This window comes from Sorghum bicolor, chromosome 5 (genome assembly GCF_000003195.3).
Source record: "Sorghum bicolor cultivar BTx623 chromosome 5, Sorghum_bicolor_NCBIv3, whole genome shotgun sequence".
In the NCBI taxonomy this organism is placed as follows: Eukaryota; Viridiplantae; Streptophyta; class Magnoliopsida; order Poales; family Poaceae; genus Sorghum; species Sorghum bicolor.
Genome location: NC_012874.2, coordinates 69,975,080 through 69,998,562, shown reverse-complemented (window position 1 = coordinate 69,998,562; position 23,483 = coordinate 69,975,080). Strand labels below are relative to the sequence as shown.

The 23,483-nt window shown below is 44.8% G+C and overlaps 3 protein-coding genes across 3 annotated transcripts; all 3 read left to right on the top strand.

Annotated features, from left to right (window-relative positions):
• LOC8082099 (epoxide hydrolase A) lies at positions 5,789-8,428 on the top strand. Its single transcript, XM_002451210.2, has 2 exons — positions 5,789-7,957; positions 8,064-8,428. The coding sequence occupies exons 1-2, from the start codon at positions 7,227-7,229 to the stop codon at positions 8,302-8,304; spliced, it is 972 nt and encodes a 323-aa protein (XP_002451255.1). The 5' UTR covers positions 5,789-7,226; the 3' UTR covers positions 8,305-8,428.
• On the top strand, positions 12,579-14,051 carry LOC8082098 (cytosolic sulfotransferase 5). The gene has a single exon (XM_021462197.1). The coding sequence runs from the start codon at positions 12,584-12,586 to the stop codon at positions 13,844-13,846; it is 1,263 nt and encodes a 420-aa protein (XP_021317872.1). The 5' UTR covers positions 12,579-12,583; the 3' UTR covers positions 13,847-14,051.
• LOC8070223 (protein SRG1) lies at positions 17,404-19,629 on the top strand. Its single transcript, XM_002451208.2, has 4 exons — positions 17,404-17,655; positions 18,237-18,496; positions 18,587-18,920; positions 19,253-19,629. The coding sequence occupies exons 1-4, from the start codon at positions 17,404-17,406 to the stop codon at positions 19,499-19,501; spliced, it is 1,095 nt and encodes a 364-aa protein (XP_002451253.2). The 3' UTR covers positions 19,502-19,629.

The window sequence follows — 23,483 nt, the reverse complement described above, 5'->3', positions numbered from 1 at the left end:
GACCTTGGGGTCCTCTCGCTTGATGCCGACAAGCAGTCGTCTGCACGGGACCGCGGAGCCGCCGGCGACTGCGCCGCTAATTTCCACCGGCGCGACGGGACAGTCCTGCCGGTAGCCGGCGTTGGCACCGTGGAGGCTCGTGACAAGAACGTCCTGGTCCCCGGCGTCCGCTACGTCCCCAAGCTGGACCCCGGGCTCACGCTGGTCTCGGTGCAGCAGCTGTCTGCGTCGGGCTTCCTCGTCTTGTTCTGCGGCGCCTTCTGCTACGTCACCGACGTGGATAACGGCGGCAGCATCGTCGGCAAGGGCAGCCTGTCCGACGACGACGGCTTCTACCACCTTGACTTCCTCAGGGTGCCTCAGTACGCAACGACGACGACCGTGGAGGACGGCAAGCAGATGGGATGCGCTGCCGCTTGATCATGTTTGTGTGCCGCTGTGCATACAATGTGATCGATCGACGTTGACATGTACCAGTGCTGTAATAAACAACAGTAATAACATTATTAGGCACTTGAGTTTGTCAAAAAAAAACAAAGAAGCTTATTAGGTACTTGTCGACTCCTATATGAAATGTTCGAGCTGTTGCACTGCAGGTTTAATTTCATACTCCTGAATTTCTGATGATCATCTTGTCTCTGCTGATGTGTCCAGAATGCGTGTTCGGCTGCGTTACGTTATTCATTCTGATTTCAGTGATGTTATGTTCTTCAAATTTGAACTTTGAAATGGTTAACTTCGAGCTATGAATTAACCAGAGAATACTACTGTTGACGTAATTAAAGATCTATGACACATCACTGGAAGCTAGAACGCTGATCGCAGTTTGATCAAAAAAATGCGAATTAATGACCACTACTTTTTCACAGTGAAGGATACCTATCCGGCTGCTAATATACTGGCACCCCAGTTTAGCACAATCCGACGCACACATACTACAGGATACTAAAAAGTTCCTGTCTGTTTGACTTGAAGCGATAATTTCCCTATAGGTTTTTCTACAACTGACTGAAAAATTAATTTCAGTGAGACGTGTTGGTTTCTAATCATGCCAAAAGGCAGGCTGGTTGTGACCATGAACACATAAAATGCACCACTTCCAAAGCCTGACCCCACCGTACCCTCAACCTCACATAGTCACACCCTGTCCTCCTCACCTCTCTCAGCAGCAGCGTGCCCCTCCGGCTTCGGAATCGATCAGAGCAGCAGTGGACTCCACTGATGCAGACCCAAGTGGCGGCGCACAAATCCAGCTCAGCGCATACCGGAGGTCCCGAGCTGCAACACCATCCCGTCCCCTTCCCCCCGACCCCAATCAGCGGCATGGACCCGAGGCGACAATGCATACCCGGGTGGCAGTGTGGCCCCAAGACAGCAGTAGCCCAGCTTCAAGGTGGCGATGCACACATTGGGTGGTGGCTTGGCTCTCCAAGGCAGCCGCTCGCACCCCGGCTGCAATGTGCACCTCAGGCAGCGGCATGGGCCCTGGCTCCATAGTAGCTACGCATGCCCTGAAGCTAAAGCCCCTCTTTAGTAGGTTCCGCTCCCTCCCTAACTCTAATTCAATCAATTTGGCTTTGATTTCAATCTCCATGCTGCAGATCGAGTGCTATCAACTGGTTGTTATCATACGGATGCTAGTTGAATTTTTCAACATCCAAAATGGTCAGTAGTAGTTGTAAAATATGGAATTAATTTAGTGAAAATTGTGGAAACATTGTTAGGAGGATTATGGAGAACAAAAACTCAATGTACTCCCAAAAAGGAGATATAAATGACTAGCGTATTAATGGGTGTCACTATTTCATTGTATGTTGTTAACCGAAAGCGCGACAGTATGTGATAGACTGTAAAGAAACATGTATACTTGAGCTTTATGTGGTCTTATTTGCTAATTTGGTTGAATTGTTTTATAAAATTATCACGCTTCAGCTGCAGTTAGAAACTCATGGTTCGAACTTGACAGATTAGCAGCTTGAAACGCACACTATATCTGCATGGAAAGAGGCTAAGCATCAAACTTATGGAAGAAATGACGGTCAGTAGCGACCACATCAACATCTAGTGCTTGTAAGTGGTGCCGATTCATGTTTGGAAAGTGAATATGAATCTCATATTGTATAAGTATGGTGTTTTTATGTTGAATGGATATTTATCATAAAATTCATGATCGAATCTTCATATCAGGATGAAACTACATTATTGTGGCTCTGAATTGCTTATGGAGTGTGCTTGTTTTCCTAGAAATGGAAAGTATAATTTGGAGATGCACAAGTCATTGGTGCTCCTGCGTGCATTTCCCATGGAAAATTTTGTGTATCAACTAAAATTCAACACATGTTCGACTAGAAACTATTGGCTCTATTATGTAATTTCTTAAGCTTGTACTGGCCATTGGATGTAGCTAGAGTAAGTTCAGTACCAATATGAAACCGGTATGTTGGTTTCCTCCAACTTCTCAACTAGGTTTGAATTTGGACCAAGAACCTAGTAGCATATTTAGTATAGATGGGACAAAGTGATGGTGGTGTCTGAACATTCAATTCATAAAGAGTGGGCTATATATATAAGCCAAGGTTTATTATGTTTCCTTGTTCTAGGAACAAACATGGAATGAAAGGGCATTCATCTCTTTTGAGTGTAGTCTTTAAAAAATCTCTTTGACTATACATTTGAATTGTATGAGTGCATCATCAATAGTGTGTGTTTATGTCCGGACTTCCATGCTTATATGTATCGCCAATAAGTGTACTCCTAGAATATTAATGATACAGCTTTGTACGAATCAAAACACTTTCCAGGTTTCTTTATTTTCTGTGTGCATATAAGAAGATACATAAAGAGATTTCATTTTGTTCAAATCAATAGACAACAGAGCAGATATGACCATTTCCTTAGTTGGGTCAAGGAAAAGCTAACTGAGGCTATAATTGTGGTGAGGTGTTTAGAACCAGCGGTGATGAGATTTATGTAGTAGTGATTTATCTGCTAACATTGACAGTTGGCTGGTGGGAGAAGGCTTGTACAGTTGTGGAATGAAATTTCATGGACTCAACATTCTATCATATGCTGTAATTTTTTTAGAAAAGATTCTATATTGGGGCTCCAAATTTAATGTGTTTGATACTATAGTGTTTCGATTACCAGACTTTCCAGCTTTTGCACCATCTATTTTGCATGAAATAATTAATTATAACTTTTGTGTGTCAGTGTGTCACGCATATTTTGCTTTTTATCTCCGTACATATATTTCATCCCTTTGGCATTTGGTATAGATTTGGCACACGATTTAGATTTGCAGCCAATTCATGAAACATACATATATAGTCACCTGCCGTGAAGCAAGCATCTGAATGATAATAGATATAGTCCAAGCAAAAATGGAAACAGTGTTAAATTAAAAAGGATCAAAATATAGTCCGAGTCAACTTGAAATCACCGTATCTTTTGTCCATTTCTTAATTTTCATATCAAACAAATTGCGGTGAGCGGAGCATCTAAGGCTACCAGCTACAGCCTTCTCCGGCGCTGTTACGGCTGAAACGGTGGATCTGGCTGCAGAGGCGACGCGGTGTGGAGGTAGTCCTAGGTTGGCGGCGATGGTGGGGTGTTGATGAGGTACATGTACGATTGCTGCTGTACTCGGCCATGCGGTGGACCGCAACTGCAACATCTAGAGATACTTTGCTTAGGGCCTTGTTTAGTTCACCCAAAAACCTAAAATGTTTTCAAGATTTTCCGTCACATCGAATTTTGCGGCACATATATGAAATATTAAATATAGATAAAAATAATAACTAATTATACAGTTTGTCTGTAATTTGCGAGACGAAATTTTTAAGCATAGTTAGTCTATGAGTGGACAATATTTGTCAAATAAAAACTAAAGTGCTACATTACCCAAAAACTTTTTACCTCTGCAAGGCCTTACTTTCCATTTTTTGCAAAATTTTTCCAGATTTCTCATCACATTGAATCTTGCGGCACATGTATGGAGCATTAAATACAGATAAAAAATAACTCATTATACAGTTTATCTGTAATTTGCGAGACGATCTTTTGAGCCTAGTTAGTTACAATATTTATTAAATACAAACGACAATGCTAGTGTCCATTTTGCAAAAAATTTTACAACAACACCTGAAATCCAAAAACTTTTTAAGATTTTCTATCACGTCAAATTTTACGGCACATGCATGGATCATTAAATATAGATAAAAAATAACTAATTGCACAGTTCACCTGTAATTTGCGAGATGAATCTTTTGATCCAGTTAGTCTATGGTTGAATAATAATTGCTAAATACAAACGAAAGTGCTGCAGTGTCAAAATCTAAAAAAAATTCAGATCTAAACAAGTCTAGCCATAGATGAGGTCATGGCCTCGTGGTGATATGATTCGGCGAAAGCTTTTTATCGTGGTACTTTTCATATGAAAGCAAAATATTCAAATAAAAGATACAATAACCACTAGAGTTTCAATTAAATTTAAAAAGTGGATAAAAAATTGCAATAACCGATAAGATTTGCATTTGAAAGCTATATATACATTCATGATATCATAAAAAAAGATACAACAAGAAATTATACTAGGTTTCCACTAAATACATATGTCGCTAGAACAGAAGATAGATCCTAGGTATTCTAACGGGAGTCGCAACAAGTTTATCTTCATGAGACACGCAATAAAAAAAGAAAGATAAATCCTAGAGATTCTCACAAACATCTTACCATCAATTCGGTAGACTCTAAGCAATAATAACCATTGGATCTATAATATTTTTAGATAATTATTGGGCTGCCTCCCTCATTATTGTGCAAAAACAACCAACAGTAACTCATAGACATGTATTTGGGTGCTTTGGCAGTGGACAATCCCGTTTGATCTTATAAGGTCCACAAAATGTGTGCACATGTATCAATTAGCGTCACCAGCCATGATGTCCAAGTAGATGGGTCTATAGACTCCTAGCAACCGAAGCAGTTGAACCTCCTCACCTTTATTGTTACATTGCATAAAGCACTCACCAATTCGAAATGCACATGACATGCTTTTATGGAGCGGAAATATGATCTAATTGACCTGATGGCGAGCAATGCCCTGCTCATCTTTGCATGTCATCAAGGATTGTACGCAATATTTTTTGCATCTCACCCCTTCACATGGAAAAAACTCACATCATGATAATTTGTATGGTTGTCATGAAAGCATGGCAAGTGGCTTTTCATCGTTACTCACAACTAGAGAATCTATATTTGAGTTGATCCTACTGTATGACTTGAACATCTTCTAATCTCACACTGGTATGCTGGTTTCCTCCAATTGCTCAACTAAGTTTGAATTTAGAACATAAAGCCACTAGCATATTCTATGAAGTTAAACTATAAACAAGGTAGTTAGTATAGATTGGGACATTGATGAGGCGTAAGAACATTCAATTCATGAACAATGGGCTATAAATAAGCCAATATTATCTATGGTTTCTTGTGCGAGGAACAAACGTGGGTTGAAATGGAAGCATCTGTGTGAGTGTACTTTTGAATTGTATGAGTGAATCATCAATGGTGCGTGTTTATGTCATGACTTCCATGCTCCTGTGTATTGCCAACAATGTCTACACCCAGAATTTTAATGATTCAGCTTTGTATAAATCAAAACAGTTTATAACTTTCGTTGTTTTGTGTGTGCATGAAAGAGGATACATAAAGAGATATATACCATCTTTTGTTCAAATCAATAGACAATGGAGCAGATATAACCATTTACTCCATTTACTCGGTTGGGTCAAGGAAAAGCCCAATCTCTATCAAGCTAAAATCTGATGCCCTGGCCCAGCTATTACTGGCATTCAGGGTATCTTCTATCTCCTTATACGAGAACGCCACTAAATTACTTCTCTAGCATCTCCTCAAGCCACGTCACCCACTTTCTTTGAAGCCACCATTCCTGCTTGCACAGCAACTGAACATGCTTTCTTTGGAGTCATAGTTCCTCTGAACAAGCACAAAAATTGTTGTCCCATCAATTCGTCTACCATAGCAAATGCGGAAGAAAATGAACGGTCATCCTTGCAGTTGAGTTTAAATACATCTGCTCCACCTCGACTACACTCGCCGCCCATCCTGCTTCACCTGGAACGTCCTAACCCACTCAACAGCGCCTCACCACATCGTGCCACCTCCATCGGGCTTCTGCTCTGGCGCCACTATTCTACGAACGTTAAGTGGAAATGAAAGCAACGGTCAATTTCCGACAGCTATTCTCTTTCTTTTTCGGGGTAGTGCATATGTTACTTTCTATTTCTGGATAGAACAGGGAATCATTTCTTTTTTTCTTTTAAGGTATTCGATTCTTTTTTTACTTTCTTTTGCTAGATCACCCGTCCTTAAATATATTTTTTATTTTTTTAAGAAGTATGTCCTCATAACTTATAAAACAGAATTAAAAAGCATAACTTTCACGATAAACTTAACAGTACTAACTTAAAAGTGCTTCTAGACAACATAAGTTCGAGGAATAGCTCAACATTGTTAACTTAGTCGTTTTCCTGCATTCTCTTTTAGGTTTGAAGAGTCATTTTTTTCTCTCTTTTTGGAAAACTAGACATTTGGGAAATGGGAAGAGGGTTTAAAAAAAGGTGGGGGATGACGACGACGTCCCGGTAGGATATAGCACTACACCTCTGCCGTCTCGTGAGGCTCATGCCCAAGAGCATCTGGCTGTAGTGGAAGGAGAGATGGATCTCCGGGGGCCAGCTTCAACCGGTACCTCACCAACGCTGACAGTTTGCTAAACATAACGCCTTGGTAACCATCAGACAATGAAATATCGACAAGAATAGTTTGTCACGAAACCGATGGGCAAATTTATTTCTCTGTCAAGCTATTCGTTACAGTATTTGCCCATCGGGAGGTCCAAGAAAACATTTCCCGGTGGGTTTTGTCTGTTTTGTTGTCCGTAATTTCAGTTTCCTTCAGTGAATATACTTATGCAGTGGACCGCACGGCCAATGCATCGTTGTTGTGTTGTTCAGACTTCTAGTGATGATACTGCTCCATGATTTTAGATTTAATATCGAAGATGCCCTTGCAGCATCCACTGCTACCAGGCCAGCCAAAGCGAAGCATATTGCTAGAGTTTGTAAGTACTTCACTAGAGACTGACAGGGTGACACGAAACTCTCACGAGAGAGAGAGGCATTGAAGCAGCAGAGATAGATCGAGAGATGGCGACGGCGACGGCGTCGAAGGGCGTAACCCACCGGACGCTGGAGGTGAACGGCATCAAGATCCACGTAGCCGAGGCCGGCGACGGCGGCTCCACAGGCGGCACGGTGCTCTTCCTGCACGGCTTCCTGGAGCTCTGGCACTCGTGGCAGCACCCGCTGCTGTCCCTCTCGTCGCGGGGCTACCGCTGCGTGGCCCCGGACCTCCGAGGCTACGGCGACTCGTCGTCCCCGCCGTCGCCGTCCTCCTACACCATCTTCCACCTCGTCGGCGACGTGGTGGGCGTCCTCGACGCGCTCTCCCTGCCGCGCGCGTTCGTGGTCGGCCAGGGCACGGGCGCCGTCCTGGCGTGGCACCTCGCCACGGTGCGCCCCGACCGGGTGCGCGCGCTCGTCAACATGAGCTCCGCCTTCATGCCGCGCAACCCCGGCGTGCGCCCGCTCCAGGCGTTCCGGCGGCTCTTCGGCGACGGGTACTACCTGCTGCGGCTGCAGGAGCCCGGCGCCATGGAGGCCGAGTTCGCTGTGATGGACACCAGGTTCATCTTCAGGAAGCTCCTCACCACCCGCGAGCTGGGCGCCATCTCACTGTCGCCGGAGTGGTGGGGGCCGCCGGACCAGGACATTCCGCTGCCGCCGTGGCTCACGGAGGAGTTCGTCCACCTCCTCGCCGCCAAGTTCGACGAGACAGGGTTCGCCGGCGCCATGAACTCCTTCCGCTGCCTCGACCTGTAAGAGCAAATGAATTCAGGATCCAAGCAAATCAACCTTTTCGCTGATTAATAATCTCAGAGTGGAAGTGGACTAATATATATAATCTTGGCCGGTGTGGTGTAGCAACTGGGAGCTGACGGCGCCATGGACAGGGGCGAAGGTGACCGTGCCGACCAAGTACATCGCAGGGGAGGATGCCATGTCGTACCACCGGGTGAAGGAGTACATACACAAGGGCGGGCTCAAGCGCGACGTGCCGGGGCTGGAGGAGGTGGCGGTGATCGCCGGCGCTGGGCACTACGTCCACCTCGAGAAGGCGGAGGAGGTGACGGAGCACATCTACCAATTCATCAAGAAGTTCTGAGACGTACTGCTGCATGCTGGAGGAGTCTGCAGACCTGCTATGCTAGCTAGAGTGAGGGGCACAGTAATATTATGTGTAATATTTATCATAAAATGGAAAACCGCATGAAGTTTGCTATTTGGATTTTGGGAAATTTTGAATGTTCATGTTTAATTTATTTTCCAATTGGATGAGCAAGCAGCCGTTGCACACACTGCTAGCTCTGCTCGTATTCTTTCTTGTGTACGTAACAGGATGGGCCGGGATCACTTAGATTCAAGGGTATTACAGTTGACTATCAATTATTTTTTAAAAATAAATTGTATATGTAGTAAACTTCAAAACCTAAGAACTTCAAATGAATATATGTGGTTCTAAACAGCTTCAAATAAAGTGTTTACTATATATAGACCACGTCAACATTCAAGATTATTTATAATTCAATTCTAAAAATCTGAGAACTAAAAAATGGGACTCTAAATAAATTTAACTGTAAAACTTGACAATAAAAAATTATGGAACGTGTAGATATCTACAGTTTTTGTCATGACTATTTATAGAGACAGACGTCTTAAGAGTGCCGCTTATGCTACTAGTCCAAGATTTAAAACCTTGAAGAAAAATAGATAGATTGCACTTCTAGGGAGCACGCTGCATAAGCTTATTTGTAGGTTTCGACCCCCCTCAAAACCATATTGGCAAAACTGTCATCAGCTATAGCTACGACAGGGCTTCATCTTTCCTCCAAAGTCATTTCCACTACTATAGAAATTTAAACCGTTGAAGGCAAAGATGCTTAACCAAGGCAGTTTTTGCAACCGCCTCGACCAAAAGGTCACGGTTAATCGTGGCCTTAACCAAGGTGGTTACAAAAACTTCTTGGTTAATCGATTAACTAGGCGGCTGCCTTCAAAATGTTCTCTATGGTTAATGAATTAAAAAACAAAAAAAGCCCAAAGCCCATAGGCAAGCCCATTTCGGAGCACATCGGCGAGCTCGTCTGCTCCGCGCAGCCCCACCGCTGCCACATCCCTGCGGATTTGGCATACCCGCACCGAGCCACTGCCAAATCCGGCGTCCCCGCACAACATCGCCACCGGATCTAGCTAGGGAGGAGGCCCCATCCCTGTGCTGCTCTCCTGGACCAGGCCGGTCAGTTGCCGAGGAGCGAGGCTGTGGTGCACCACCAAAGAAGCCGTCGCTGCTTGGATCTGGCCTAGAGGAGGAGGTGGCACCAAATGTGGGACCGCTACTGCTGCTCCTCCACCCACCGATGTCGGATCTAGTGGGGGGTCGTCGCCTGTGCTTCGTGCGGCCTCTAGCAGCCATTGCAGGAGGCCCGCCGCCATAGGAGCCCCTGATGCCGCATGAGAAAGAGTGGGTGAGGGAGAGATGGAGCCATGCCACCATTTCCATGTGAGAGAGAGACGAGGGAGGGAGGTGGACAACTTTAGGAGGGAGGTGAGAAACTTAGGGATGGAGACATGCGGCGCGAGTGGCTGAAGAGGCTATGGAGAGAGCGGAGGGATCCACGGTGATGGGTTATGAGGACGCTACGCTAGCCAGAAAACAAAATTTGACCTCATAAACACTGCTAGTTATAGATCACGAGATTACCACTTAAGGCACAAGTACAGCGGAAGCGACTCGGTGTAGTCGTGCACGTAGTGAGCTATTGGCAGTGCCGTGCAGTTGCATGATCATCCACTACATCAATCCCCACTAAGTGCATTTCATAAAAACAAAATACTACTTATGTCGCTCTCAACTAGCTATACACGTATGTACTGTACGCACAGATCGGAGGACAAAATTTCAGCTAGGAAGAATCTCCGACCAAGCAGATCGGTATCGATGCTCCTTTGTGCATCAATATACACCTGCTCGATCTTCAAAACCATTTCCACATCTCCTTTATTAGATTTCTCATTTCCAGGCTTCATCTGTTTTTTTATTTTTATTTAAACGCCTGTGTGGTGGTGAATAACTCCCCTGATGTGCCTTTAACATGTAGTTAGTCACTAATAATGAACGGACACATTTTCTTTTTGCTACTTCTGATATTTCCTATTTTTTTTTCAAGGAGGTTTTTTCCAAGTATAGTACGTACGTACCTCGTTCGGTAATAGACATGTACAGTGTAGTAGTGTACTAACCCGAAACGGATGGAATAGACGACAACAGATTTCTGGTCACATCACATGGTTAATACTTAATCTCACGTCTGGACAAATTTGAGCTATGAAGAAGAAGAATAGACAACAGAAAAGACAAATTTGAGCTATGAAGAATCTCCTACAAGCAGAAGTACGAATATCTAGCCCGTGCCGCCGTGCGTCACTATCCTCTGCTATGTCGTTTCGTGCATATCGATCATTATACCTGCTCTTAACGCATATTCGTATCTCTTTCACATACAAAGCATTCTAATTAACCATGCTCTGTCTTTTGATAAGCAGGGGAGATGTAATTATTCTTTTTGTTGTTAAGGTCTAATGGTGTCATCCATCCTCCCTAGCCTATATATCTTATAAAGTTATCTTAATTTCTATTATCATTCTATCTTAACATGCAAGCTATCCATGTGTCGCAACCCATGTCTCATAAGATGCATAATGTATCATCACTGTTTTATCTCACAACCGGCAACAATTAAACTTTATGTAGTAGCGCACTAATAAGTGCCCTATCATTTTTACTAAGTTAAATTAATATTTCAGTCATGTAGGGGCTCTTTGGCCCCTCCAATTCTGTCCAAAAAAATAATATTTTTAATTTAACCTATCATGTGTCACACCTATACTAAATGCCAAAGGAGGTGGTTTTGTGGGTTATGGTGTGCAACATATGTGGACTCATAAGTCCAGGTTGACCAGGCTGCCCTATTTTGATGACCTTCTTTTGCCGCATAACATTGATGTAATGCACACTGAAAAGAATATTGCCGAGGCCCTTTGGGGCACTCTTATGAACACAGAGAAATCAAAGGACAATGTTAAGGCTAGAGTGGACTTGTCGACGTTATGCGATAGAAATAAACAAGAGATGCAACCTCCTAGTGGTCAAAACAAGAAGTGGAAAAAGCCTAAGGTGGATTTCGTCTTAAAAATAGATGCGAGAAGGGAAGTGCTTGAATGGATCAAGAACTTGATGTTTCCAGATGGCTATGCCGCTAATTTGAGCAGAGGAGTGAACTTAACCACTTTGCGAGTCAACGGGATGAAGAGTCATGACTACCATGTATGGATTGAGCGGCTTCTCCCTACAATGGTCCGTGGGTATGTCCCTGAGCATGTCTGGAAAGTGTTGGCTGAGTTGAGCTATTTCTTCCGCCTGTTATGATGCGCATTTATGTCATAGATGTTGATACTCTTTTGTATAAAGTTAGTCAAACTTTAAAAAATTTGACTGGCACGGATTCTAGAAATTAGTTCTTTCGTGGACGGAGGGAGTGCAAAACATATTCACGCCATAATACTTGCTTGGCCATCACATCATCCTATGTTTGATCTAATATCGGATTACCTTTTTTCATTATTCCCTCCCTTTTAAATTATAAGTCATTTTAGCTTTTCTAGATATATTATTTTTATTGTGTATTTAGACATAGTTTATATCTAAGTGCATATCAAAAGCTACCCGTATCTAGAAAAGCCAAAACGCCTTAGAATTTGCAATGGAGTGAGTAGATTAATTCTTCCACTAGCTTGTCCGGTTTTGACAGTCTATATCATGCAAGCAATAATACAACAAATTTATTTATTTCAAACAAAGTCCTCCTGCAATGCAGGCGGGCTAGCTATTCTTGTAATATTTAATTATTGTATCAGTCAAGACCAATGTCAGTAACCAATAAGACTACGTGGTAGTCCAAGCTAGTCATATCCAGTGCGTGGCATTAGGTGCGTCATCAGTTGAAATGATTGACAAAGCGCTGAGCGTACGTATAAATAATTATAAAGGGCCGGTTAAGCAATTTAGTTGTCATTTAACTTATAAAACACTGACCAAGTTGGAGTTATAATGCTCATACGGTTATATAAACCAGTCTAATAGATCGAGGACGTACGTTTACAGTGCCTCGCACAAAGTACATGAACGTACAGGAGAGGAGGAAGGAACTCGAAGAGAGATCATCGACGACATTGGGGTGAGTTTTGGCATGCAAATGCAAGCAATTCTTCCTTGTTGCCTTCTTTGAACTGTCATGCATACATTGAGGGATCCTTAGTTTTGATGCATGCATGTAAACTCTTATAGGCACCTACATACGATACGAAACACACCAGCAGGCAGCAGCATGAGTACTACTACTTGCTACTCTGCGCCAGCAGCCGTCGTCCCCGGCGCCGGCGGTGAAGTGGCGGTGGTTACTGCAGTGGCATCGGAAGCCGGAGCAGCAGCAGCTCATGACCAGTCGAGGAAGAAGAAGAACAACCACCGGAGCCTGTACGCCAACCTACCTGCAGCCGAGATCATCGACTCGCTGCCCCTGGAGACACGGTTCCCGGTGCCCCATCGCCTGTACGGGGGCTTCTGGAAAGCCGAGTTCTTGCTCAAGGGCATGGCAGCCGCTGCCGCTCGCACCACGTCGTGCTTCGAGTTCGAGCCAAACCCATCGGACATCTTCCTCGCCAGCTTGCCCAAGTCCGGCACCACCTGGCTCAAGGCCCTGGCCTTCGCGACGCTCAACCGCCGCACGCACCCACCGTCCAACGCCGACGGCCAGCACCCGTTCAGCCACCGCAACCCCCACGACTGTGTCAGCTTCCTGGAGCTCATGATGATCCAGGGCGTCGACGCCGCCGCCGCCGACGACGACGACGCCGACGACGCCGGAGCTCCACGGCTGATCGCCACGCACTTGCCCTGGTCATGGCTTCCCCCTGCCATCACGGCGGGGGAAGGACAAGGAGGCGGCTCCTCCTCCCGGGGCCGGGGGTGCCGGATCGTGTACGTGTGCCGGGAACCCAAGGACGTGCTGGTCTCCTACTGGACCTTCAGCGTCAAGGCGGCAGCCAAGTTCGCCGCCGCCGCTGCCGCCGGTGGCGATGATGATGGCGGCGGCGGCCGGGAGTCTGCAGCAGCAAGCCTGACGACGAGTTTCGAGGAGGCTTTCGAGCTCTTCTGCGAGGGACGGTTCCCCGGCGGCCCACACTGGCTCCACGCGCTGGAATTCTGGCGTGAGAGCCAGAGGAGGCCCGACGAGGTGCTGTTCCTCAGGTACGAGGACATGCTGAGAGATCCGGTAGGGAACCTGAGGAAGCTCGCGGCGTTCATGGGGTGCCCGTTCTCGGCGGAGGAGGAGACGGCCGGCGGCGGCGGCGGGGTGGTGGATCAGATCGTGGAGCTCTGCAGCTTGGAGAACCTCAAGAGCATGGACGTGAACAAGAACGGGACTACGACAGTGCTCGGGGTCACCAACGACGCGTTCTTCAGGAAGGGCAAGGTCGGTGACTGGAAAAACTACATGACGCCGGACATGGCGGCCAGGCTGGATAAGGTTGTTGAGGAGGCCACTCGAGGTTCTGGGCTCACCTTTGCCGACTCCATATCCGTGTAATTAGTAAATAAGCTTTCACACACACACACCATCTTTTTAATTAATGGAGGTGACCATGCATGTATCGAGGTTCTGGACTCGGCGCTTTGCATACGGCCAGGAGCTAGGGCTTCTTCCGATGCATGGAGGTGACCTTTCCATAGACGACAGCGAGCTAGCGCAGGCACATAGTCTACTCCAGTATGATAAGTGTGAATGTTGTGGTGTGTCGTCTAGGTGTTTGTGGTTGTACAAGAAAAGACGCATGCCCTACTTCCTTTACAATAAAATTATGTTCCTTTATTCCACAAAGAAGTGCTTTGAATGAAGTTTTGTTATATAGTCATTGGGAGAAGGGATGTGTCTATTTGGAACTCGAGTGATTTGACCTATATATTTGGACACTTAACGCAACAAATCACACAAATGAGACAACCAAAAAAGATTGTGTGATTGAAGCCTAATGGTCACACGAGTAATCAAACAGGACAAAACACATGAAAAACTATAAACAAAATTCGAGTGAAACAAACCTTGAATTCACTCTCAGATTATCTAACACCATCGTCCACCTCACGCACCGCCATACTAGATTTCAAACCATACAGATTTCAGAAAAACAAATAGAACCACATGAAAGAATTAAACAAAGAAAAATATAACTAGAAAATCAGATCAGAAATTGAGAACAAAAGAGATAAACAAAAATAAAAACCAGAAGTTTTCTATGATATGCAAAATTACTGAGATCTAGGGCAATCCCTGCAACAAACAAACCAAAAAAACAGAAAAAATGCTGCAATTGGTATCTCAATCAGCCGTGATGCGCCACGGAGTGCCATCGTCTCAAGCGTGCAGGGACCAATGTCCCCTTACTACGCGACTTCCTCATGATCCTGTCGGGGAACGGCCCGTAGTATGACTCTGACGACATTGACTACTATGCCTTGCATGAGCTTCCACATCGACGACAAAGACTCCATCAATGATCTTTGGGGGACATGTCCAAGTCACAAAACGATAGTAAACTTGGGGTTCTAACAAACTTATCCACTAGTAGCACGGGCGCAGCAATCTTGGCCACCGAGGCCATTATCAAAACAACCCATCCCAACGAGGGAACAAAGTCCCCGAGCACAACTTGTGAGCAATGAGATTACAAAATTAAAGTAATTTCTTTAATAATTGGGAACGCCCCCGATTGCAATATATGGTGCCAAAAAATGCTAAAAGCAAAGATGTCGACATCATAGTGAAGCTTCCCTTGGGGAGCCGCTGCATGGGCGACCAGCCATGCAAGTGACCCAACCTACCCTCTCCTCTCCCTTCACTAGGATCACAGAGGACACAAAGGGTAAAGGTCAAGATTCTCAAGTCTCAATCTCAGTGAGCCACACACAGTGGGGTTGGGGTGCACTGAGAAGAAGCAGATATCTCCTAGCTTAAGTTGGGGATAAGCCATGACCTCAACTGTCTGAGCCCTTCGAAGAGCGACGTCCTACCTATAACCATGTGCCTAGGCAAGGGTTAGGGGGACACGAGTGACCATGAGTTTCTTTGACACCCCCTCTCGAACCTCACAAGCGACTAGACGCAAGTGGGTGCCTCTGCATTGCCCCGCACTCCCGTTGCCTTCAACTCCATGGATGATGAGGCAGCTCAAGAGGGCAGTTTAGCCACCCCCAAGCCTTGTCGCGGTACGCGTACGAAGGGCCCTAGTCAAACGACCACATCAACTCTGAGTCGTGGCTGGGGCCTCGCTGGAATACTTCCACTCTCATGCACCACTGGAATCCTTCTACTCTCTGTGGATCTTATCCATTTCATCATCTAGGGAGATCCTTTCTTCCCACTCCATCATAGACACAAGTCTAGTTTATGCAATTACATCTAGCCATGGATCCCTTTGGTTAGTTTCTCCTTAATTTCTCTTTTCTCACCTTCCAATTTAGGTTCCAACCCTTTAAAAATTGTCTTAGCTTTCGTAGGCAACCATGCCATGTCAATTGAGAACCAGAAGCATCAAAACCTTCGTGGAATAACCATTGATCATCAAAAGAGAAATAATAAGGTCTAATGAAGCCCTGTTCTCTAGAGTTTAGTATCAGAGGACAATGGTCTAAGCCCACCCTAGCTCTAGACCAAGCAAAGCAAGTGGGAAAATTGCTTTCCCAACTTTTTGTCATCAGAATCATGTCAAGCATGATGAGTCTAGGGTCCAATTTTTATTAGACCAAGTAAATCTGGGACTAGTGATGAACATCTCTCTAAGATAAAATTGACCAATGAAGTTGTTGAAGAGCTCTATCAGGTTCGAGTCACCTTGACATGTGTTTCTGTCCCTGTTGCCTTTGATGAGATTAAAATCTTCCTCACTAGAATTGGTAGCTCTTCACCAGCACAGATATTAGACAACTCCAAAATATAGTCACTAGAGAATTCATGTTGCGCAGGGCCATAATATCCACCATCCAATATCTGAAATTTTTAGTCCTATGATAATCCAATATCATTGGTATCATATTTGTTTCATATATCTAGTCGTATTCGGATTCGAATAGTTTTAGCCATGCCGGATAGGATACGATTAGATATCGACATCATAAATATGTGATTTGAGTATTCAGATACGGATATGGTATCAGATGTTGGATATGCGAACTAAAATATAGACAGATTTAAAATCATCTAAACAGATTCGTTCTCAAATACGGTCGAAAAATATCTGTATCATTTTCATCCCTGATGACCAGCACCCACAAACTATGTTGGAGCACTGGACTGTTCAGGGCCAGCCTTGAGGGGGGAGGGGGCGCAAGAGGGGCAGCCGTTCTAGGCCTTTAAAGCCAATGGTAATTAGTAGCTACTGTTCAGGTAATTAGTAGCTACTGTTCATGTATCAGAGAAGTCTTGTTTGATGGTTTCTTGTAAGCAACTATATACAGGTCATCCTACTTCACATGATTAGCATCTAATTTCCTTCTATGAGCTTTACCAACTCGCCTTACATTCCAAAAGAGAATCTTCATGATGAATTAGGTATGAGAGTCAACTCCTACGCAAGAGGTGCTCGGTACCGCGCTCCCGCTTTTTGCTGATGCTGGCGATGCTGACAAGGGCGACGGCAACTTGCCATTACCAAATCTGCAGCTCCATGTCGCCTAGTTCAAGTGAATGACTCGGCATCAAGAAACAGAATCAGGTCTTGTTTACTTCACCCAAAAAAACAAAAACTTTTCAAGATTCTCCGTCACATCGAATCTTACGGCACATAAATGAAGCACTAAATATAGATGAAAATAAAAAACTAATTGCACAGTTTACCTGTAAATCGCGAGATGAATTTTTGAGTCTAGTTAGTCCATGATTGGACAATAATAGCCAAATAAAAATAAAAGTGCTATGGTACCGAAAACCAAAAAATTTTCGGAATTAAACAAAGCCTCAATGCTACAATATGACAAGAGACTACACAACTGACACACAGTGATTCACTGAGACGGCATTCGAGCAAATTATAAAGCAGACACAGAGACAAAGGGACAGAGCAGGCCAAACGCTAGCTCCCAAGGATCCCAATGGCATTGGCAGCGGATGACGAGTCATGGAGGGTGCCTAGCTTAGTGCAGGAGCTGGCAGCCACCGTGCAAGAGCCGCCGAGTCGGTACCTGATCCCCGAGCAGGACAGGCGCCATGACCAGCTCGCTGGTGTAGAGATGCCGGTTCCTGTACCGACCATTGATCTCCAACGGCTGTTGGCAACCGACGACTCTGCCGATGAGGAGGCTTCCAAGCTGCGCTCCGCGCTGCTGAGCTGGGGCTTCTTCTTGGTCAGCATTCTAGTCTTGTTCTTCAGCTTCCAACCAACTATTAAATCTGTTCCAAATCATAGTTCTTTAGACTTTTTTCTGACCTCATATTTGACCACTCGTGTTATCCAAGAATTTATACTAAATATAACTTCTTTTGCTGTGGCTTGCTTTATTAACAAAAGTTTTTTAAAACAATGACTTAAATTTAACTATATTTACATAAATTTTTTTGAATAAGGCCTGTTTAGCTCACCCCCAAAACCAAAACTTTTTTAAGATTTCCCGTCACATCGAATCTTGCGGTACATGCATGGAGTATTAAATATAGGTGAAAACAAAAACTAATTGCACAGTTAGCCTGTAAATCACGAGACAAATCTTTTAAGCCTAGTTACTTCATAATTGGACAATGTTTGTTAAATAAAATTGAAAGTGCTATAGTGTCAAAATTCAAAAAAAAATTGGATCTAAACATAGCCTAAGACGAATGATTAAACATAGGGTCAAAAAGATAAAACGAAATATAATTTGGAATGGATGGAGTAAGTAGTTACAATGATAATAATAATGTAAAAAAGTAAACTTTGTCTTTTCGGTAGGTTACCAACCATGGGATCGCGACGTCTGTGATGGACGCTCTGATGGCTGCATCGCGCGAGTTCTTCCGCAAGCCGCTCGAAGAGAAGCAGATGTACAGCAACCTGATCGAAGGGAAACAATGGCAGTTAGAAGGGTACGGGAATGACCCGGTGACAACCCAGGATCAGATCCTGGACTGGTGCGACAGGCTCCATCTCATGGTTGAGCCGGAGGACGAGAGGAACCTCGATCGCTGGCCTGGACACCCGGAAACTTTCAGGTAATGCGGCGCATCAACCATTTCTGCAATGACACGGAAGAATTTTCAGAAACATATATAACCGATTCATTGGCTTGGTTCAATCAACAGGGGTCTTCTGCACGAGTACACGATGGGCTGCCGGCGAGTCAAGGATGGGATCCTCCGGGCAATGGCCAGGCTCCTGGAGCTCGACGACGACGACGGCATCCTCGGCCAGTTCGGCGACAAGGGCTCCACTCATGCTAGATTCAGTTACTACCCTGCCTGCCCGAGGCCTGACCTCGTCCTCGGCGTCAGCCCTCACAACGACGTCTGCGTCCTGACGCTGCTCCTCGCCGACGAACATGTCGGCGGGCTGCAGTTCCACAGGGACGGGACCTGGTACTGCGTCCCGCCCGTCCATGGCCGGGCCTTGCTGGTGAACGTCGGCGTCTCGCTGGAGGTACGTAGGCAGCCATCTCCTCTGCGATTTCTGCACTTTGTTGTCGTTTATGTACAAACAGATTCTGATGAGTTAGGCCTTTGTTCAGTTCCCAAAAATTTTTGATTTTGGGTACTGTAGCACTTTCGTTTTTATTTGAAATATATTGTCTAATTATGGACTATCTAAACTCAAAATATTCATCTCGCGATTTACAGACAAACTGTATAATTAGTTTTTGTTTTCATCTATATTTAATGCTACATGCAAGTGTCGCAAAATTCGATATGACGAAGAATTTTAAAAAAGTTTTTAGTTCTTTAATTTGGTTGTGCGACACTTGACCGGTGCAGATAATGTCGAACGGGATCTTCAAGGGCCCGCTGCACAGGGTGGTGACCAACTCTGAGAAGGAGAGGATGTCTCTGGCCATGTTCTATACTACGGATTTTGAGAAAGAGATCGAGCCCATCGCTCAACTGTTAGATGACAAGCGGCCAGCACGGTATAAGAAGATCAAGTTCAAGGATTTTGTGGCTGCTCACCATGAGTACTTCTCCAAAAGGGAGAGAGTCATTGAGTCACTGAAGATCTTGATTTAAGTGATGTTTCTATCGCAAAAGAAAAAACAATAAAGTTGTAATGTCATATCTTTTAGTTTGACTGGCAATTGCGCGTGTACGTTTGCGAGGGAAGGTCTACTTCATTGCGTGGTAATTTAAACGAATTGCAGCTCATGAGGTTAACAATTTGCAGCTCGAAGATTGATATAATGGCCGTGTCTTCTGTATCAATATGTATTGGGACCAAATTAAACTCCGCACCGTCACTTGACATACGAACATGTGCGGTTCTAACTTGTATAAGTTTGGATCGCATAATAAGTAGCATAAAAGGTATTATGAGATGTAATAAATAAAAAAAGATGGAAGAATCACTTCTTTATTTAACTAATGCATCAACCCATGCTCTCGCACATGCTCGAATATTAGGAGGTATAATAACTATTAGTTATTGTTTAATACCTATGAAGAATAAAAGATTACTTATATTAAATTTATGTTTTTATATTTGTCGAGTGACATGTCCATGACACTAGGCAAACATTGTTCCCAGGTGTCCAAATTTGGTCACTTTGCCTAGTGTTTTGGTCATGACACTCGGCAAACATTGTTCCCAGGTGTCCAAATACATAGACTGGCAGCTTAACCTGCAGACTTCTCTTCATAAAAATTACAATAATTCTGTTATTTTTTTACTTTTTAGGAAAAATAGCATATGTAAAATACATTTTTAGGCACGTATTATATAACAAAACCATGTACTGAAGGCCACGTTGCAAATTAATAAAGTTTTAGATAATTATGAACACATATTTTGGATCTGATTCAGAAATGAAAGCGTAATAAGATATTACGATCATCAGCGAAATTCAATGTCATCAACCACACACTAAACTAAAGCTCATTACACAATACATAACGTTATTGAAGTGGTTACAGCCTCGGTACACACAAATACGTGTTTGCTATACTTGTACATGCAACAAGAGACAGAGGGATCAAGGCGTACATATATGTACGATAGGAAAATACTGTAGAAAATACATCATATATAGCTAATATATTTATATAGTGGAAAGTATGCATGAAGCCAGTGTGTTTATATATGAGCATCATTAATTAAGCTGTGTGCATGGTATCCTCGCTCACAGTCACAGGCTCTGTCGCCGTGTGGGATGTGGAGGAACTCGAGCTGGTACAGGCCATCGTCGGCGTGCAACCGGCCTTGCCCGACGATCTTCCCACTGGTCCCGTCGACGACAGAGCACTGGCCGCCTCCGAACATGACGAGGTAGTCGCATTCAGCTAGCTGCTGCACGGAGACCAGGTTGAGTCGTACGGAGGTCAGGGACGCACAGCACGTTATTGGGGATATGGAAGTTGCCCCAGGATACGGTGCCGACGCCGGCGACGGTGAGGACCCTTCCGTCGTGCACCTGGTATAAATTACCAGCGGCGGCGCTGCCTGCCGGAGTAGTAGCTTAGTGGCCGTCGTCGCTTTGGCCATGGCCAGCGCAGCCGTTCTTTTGGAGGCTTCTTTGCTCTGTCGTTCGTGCACAGTAAACGAAGGAAGGTGAACCCGCCATGCTCCTCTCACATAGTTGTCGCGTGACGCTTTATGTTTGTTGCACGTTCGTGGCTCACTGCTAGACGCGCGTGTGGCGGCGCCATCGTCATTGTTACTCTATTTCCAGGCTAATCTCTTGCTAGTTCTTATTAACTTGTTCAGCAATACGGCCGATCTTGGATACGGGCGCAAGCATGCACGCACGCAGTCGGTGACCACAGGCTTCTTTGTGGTCTCGGCCTCTACACTGCCCCCGAGTCCGAGTGGGTGACACTGCCGAATGGCACCTTACAGCGTGTCCTGGGCATTGGCCGCATAGAGTTGGAGCACTTCAGCGTCCCAAATGTGTGTACCTCGTTGAGGGGATCCAGAAGTGCCTCATCTCCATGAGCCAGCTCGACAGGGACCATGGCATGCATGCACAGCTGCTTTGGACGTGGTATAGGCCGCATCATGCTGACCGATGGCAACGAGGTCGGTGGAGCCATCCTTGACGACAAACGATGAGTGTACGTGCTCAGCTACCTGGAGGTCCCATCTCCAACGTGAGTAGTGTGTGTACCCCTAGTCAAGGTTTTGTTTTATTACGCCACTGTAGCGTAAGGTACGGTGTGCATAGTCGTTCGTGGAAAGAGGAAGAAAAAAATATGTATCATTTTGTTTTGTCCTTCATTGTTTCTGTTTCTATGTTGGCTTCGATTAATTACTCCTAACATAGGTTGTTGCATATATAAGCACTTCTCCGAAAATAATGGAAGCCAGTGATGTCGTGCCCTAGGCCGGCCGGCACAGGCACAATGGGATGCCATGCCAACAAGACACGGCTAACCAGTACTAGTGTCGTGTCTAGGCCGAGTTGATGGCATACGGTGGCACTATCAGGTACGGCATGATAGTGCCACCATGCATACTGTGCCATGCCTCATCGTGTACACCGTGCCAGTGTTGTGCCGTGCTTGGGCAGCCCATTTGGCCAAATATATCACCTGTCCATAAACCAAGCATATGCCATCCTGTCGAAGCAAACAAATAATGCATGTGGTTGCTGCCGATGTTACTACGAAATTGCTCAATGATACAGTTATAATAGGAAAAGAAACCGAGGAGCAAATAATAGGGGGAAATGCACTTAAGCAAATAATTTTTTCTTTATCGAGTGCTTTCTGGGCCAGCACTCGGCAAAGAATTTTTGAATTTTTTTTCCTTTGCCGAGCACCTCCTCGGCCGGCACTTGGTAAAAAATTTTCGAAAAATAATAATTTTCTTTGCCGAGCGCCTCTGAATGACACTCAACAAAGAATTTTCGAAAAGAAAATATTTTTTGCCTTTGTCGAGTGCTGGCTCAGGAGGCACTCGGCAAAGCGACCGCAGTTACAAATTCACCGTGATGGCAATTTTTCATTGCTGAGGGCTCCGGGAGACACGAGCCCTTTACCAATAAAAATTTTGCCGATGATGTTTTGCCGAGTGCGCACTCAGCAAAGACTTTATCAAGTGCAACAGTGTCAAGCATCTGTTCCCGAAGTGGTATTAGCAAAAAAAATATGTGTAGTCCTACATGCTTACTTGGGCTGCGCAATCCAAGAGCTCAGAAGCCCAAGACAAGAGTCAAAACAAGCCCATGTGGGCATATAACAGTGCTGGACTCCACCCCAATTCATTTACCAAGCAACGACGTGCGATTCATGTTTGCGGAAAATTGAAGAAGATAGTCCTTTTCTAGATAAAGGATAAATATCCGGCTTCATCTATCCAAAGATAGAATCAGACAAAAAATTACAGGACATCCAAAGAAAAAACACAAATTCTGCTATACATTCTACAGCTGCAAGCACGACTACTGGAAAAGAGAAACAGTCTTGACTAAACAAAACCAACATATCTGTACATAAGCCAACCATTGGAACTAAAGAAAGCTATCACTCGTTTCCATCTAGCCCATTGGGACTTCCTTCACTCTATATACATCAATTTTGTGGCTACATGTTTATTACAATGAGAAACTAACTAGTAGAATAAGGTTCTGTTTGGTGTGGTAAGGTCTTACAACCACTAATGAAGACCGGGCACCTGACACTGAATCAAACTATTGTCACCGACGGGCCAGCAGCCGACGGGCCAGCAGCCGTCAGTATCGAAGCACCAAGTACCGAAGCACCAAGAGCAGAAGCAGGAAGAAGAACCAGGAAGCCAAATACTTTCGTCAGTGGACCTGAATGGGTGTAATTCGCAAAGCCCAGCAAAGGCCCATACTCTATTAGATCTTTTACCTTTTGCTTCCAGCCCATGTAACGGGCCAAGGGTGCTGACAGCCAGCCCCTATGTAACCCTTCCTCGGGGAGGAGGACAAACCGAACTTGAACACACTAAAACCGAGCCGTTGGGCGTCGGCGGCGAGCTCCAGGCGATCGCCGGAGTCTCGAGTTCGAGTTTCCCGTGCTATCCATCGTTAGT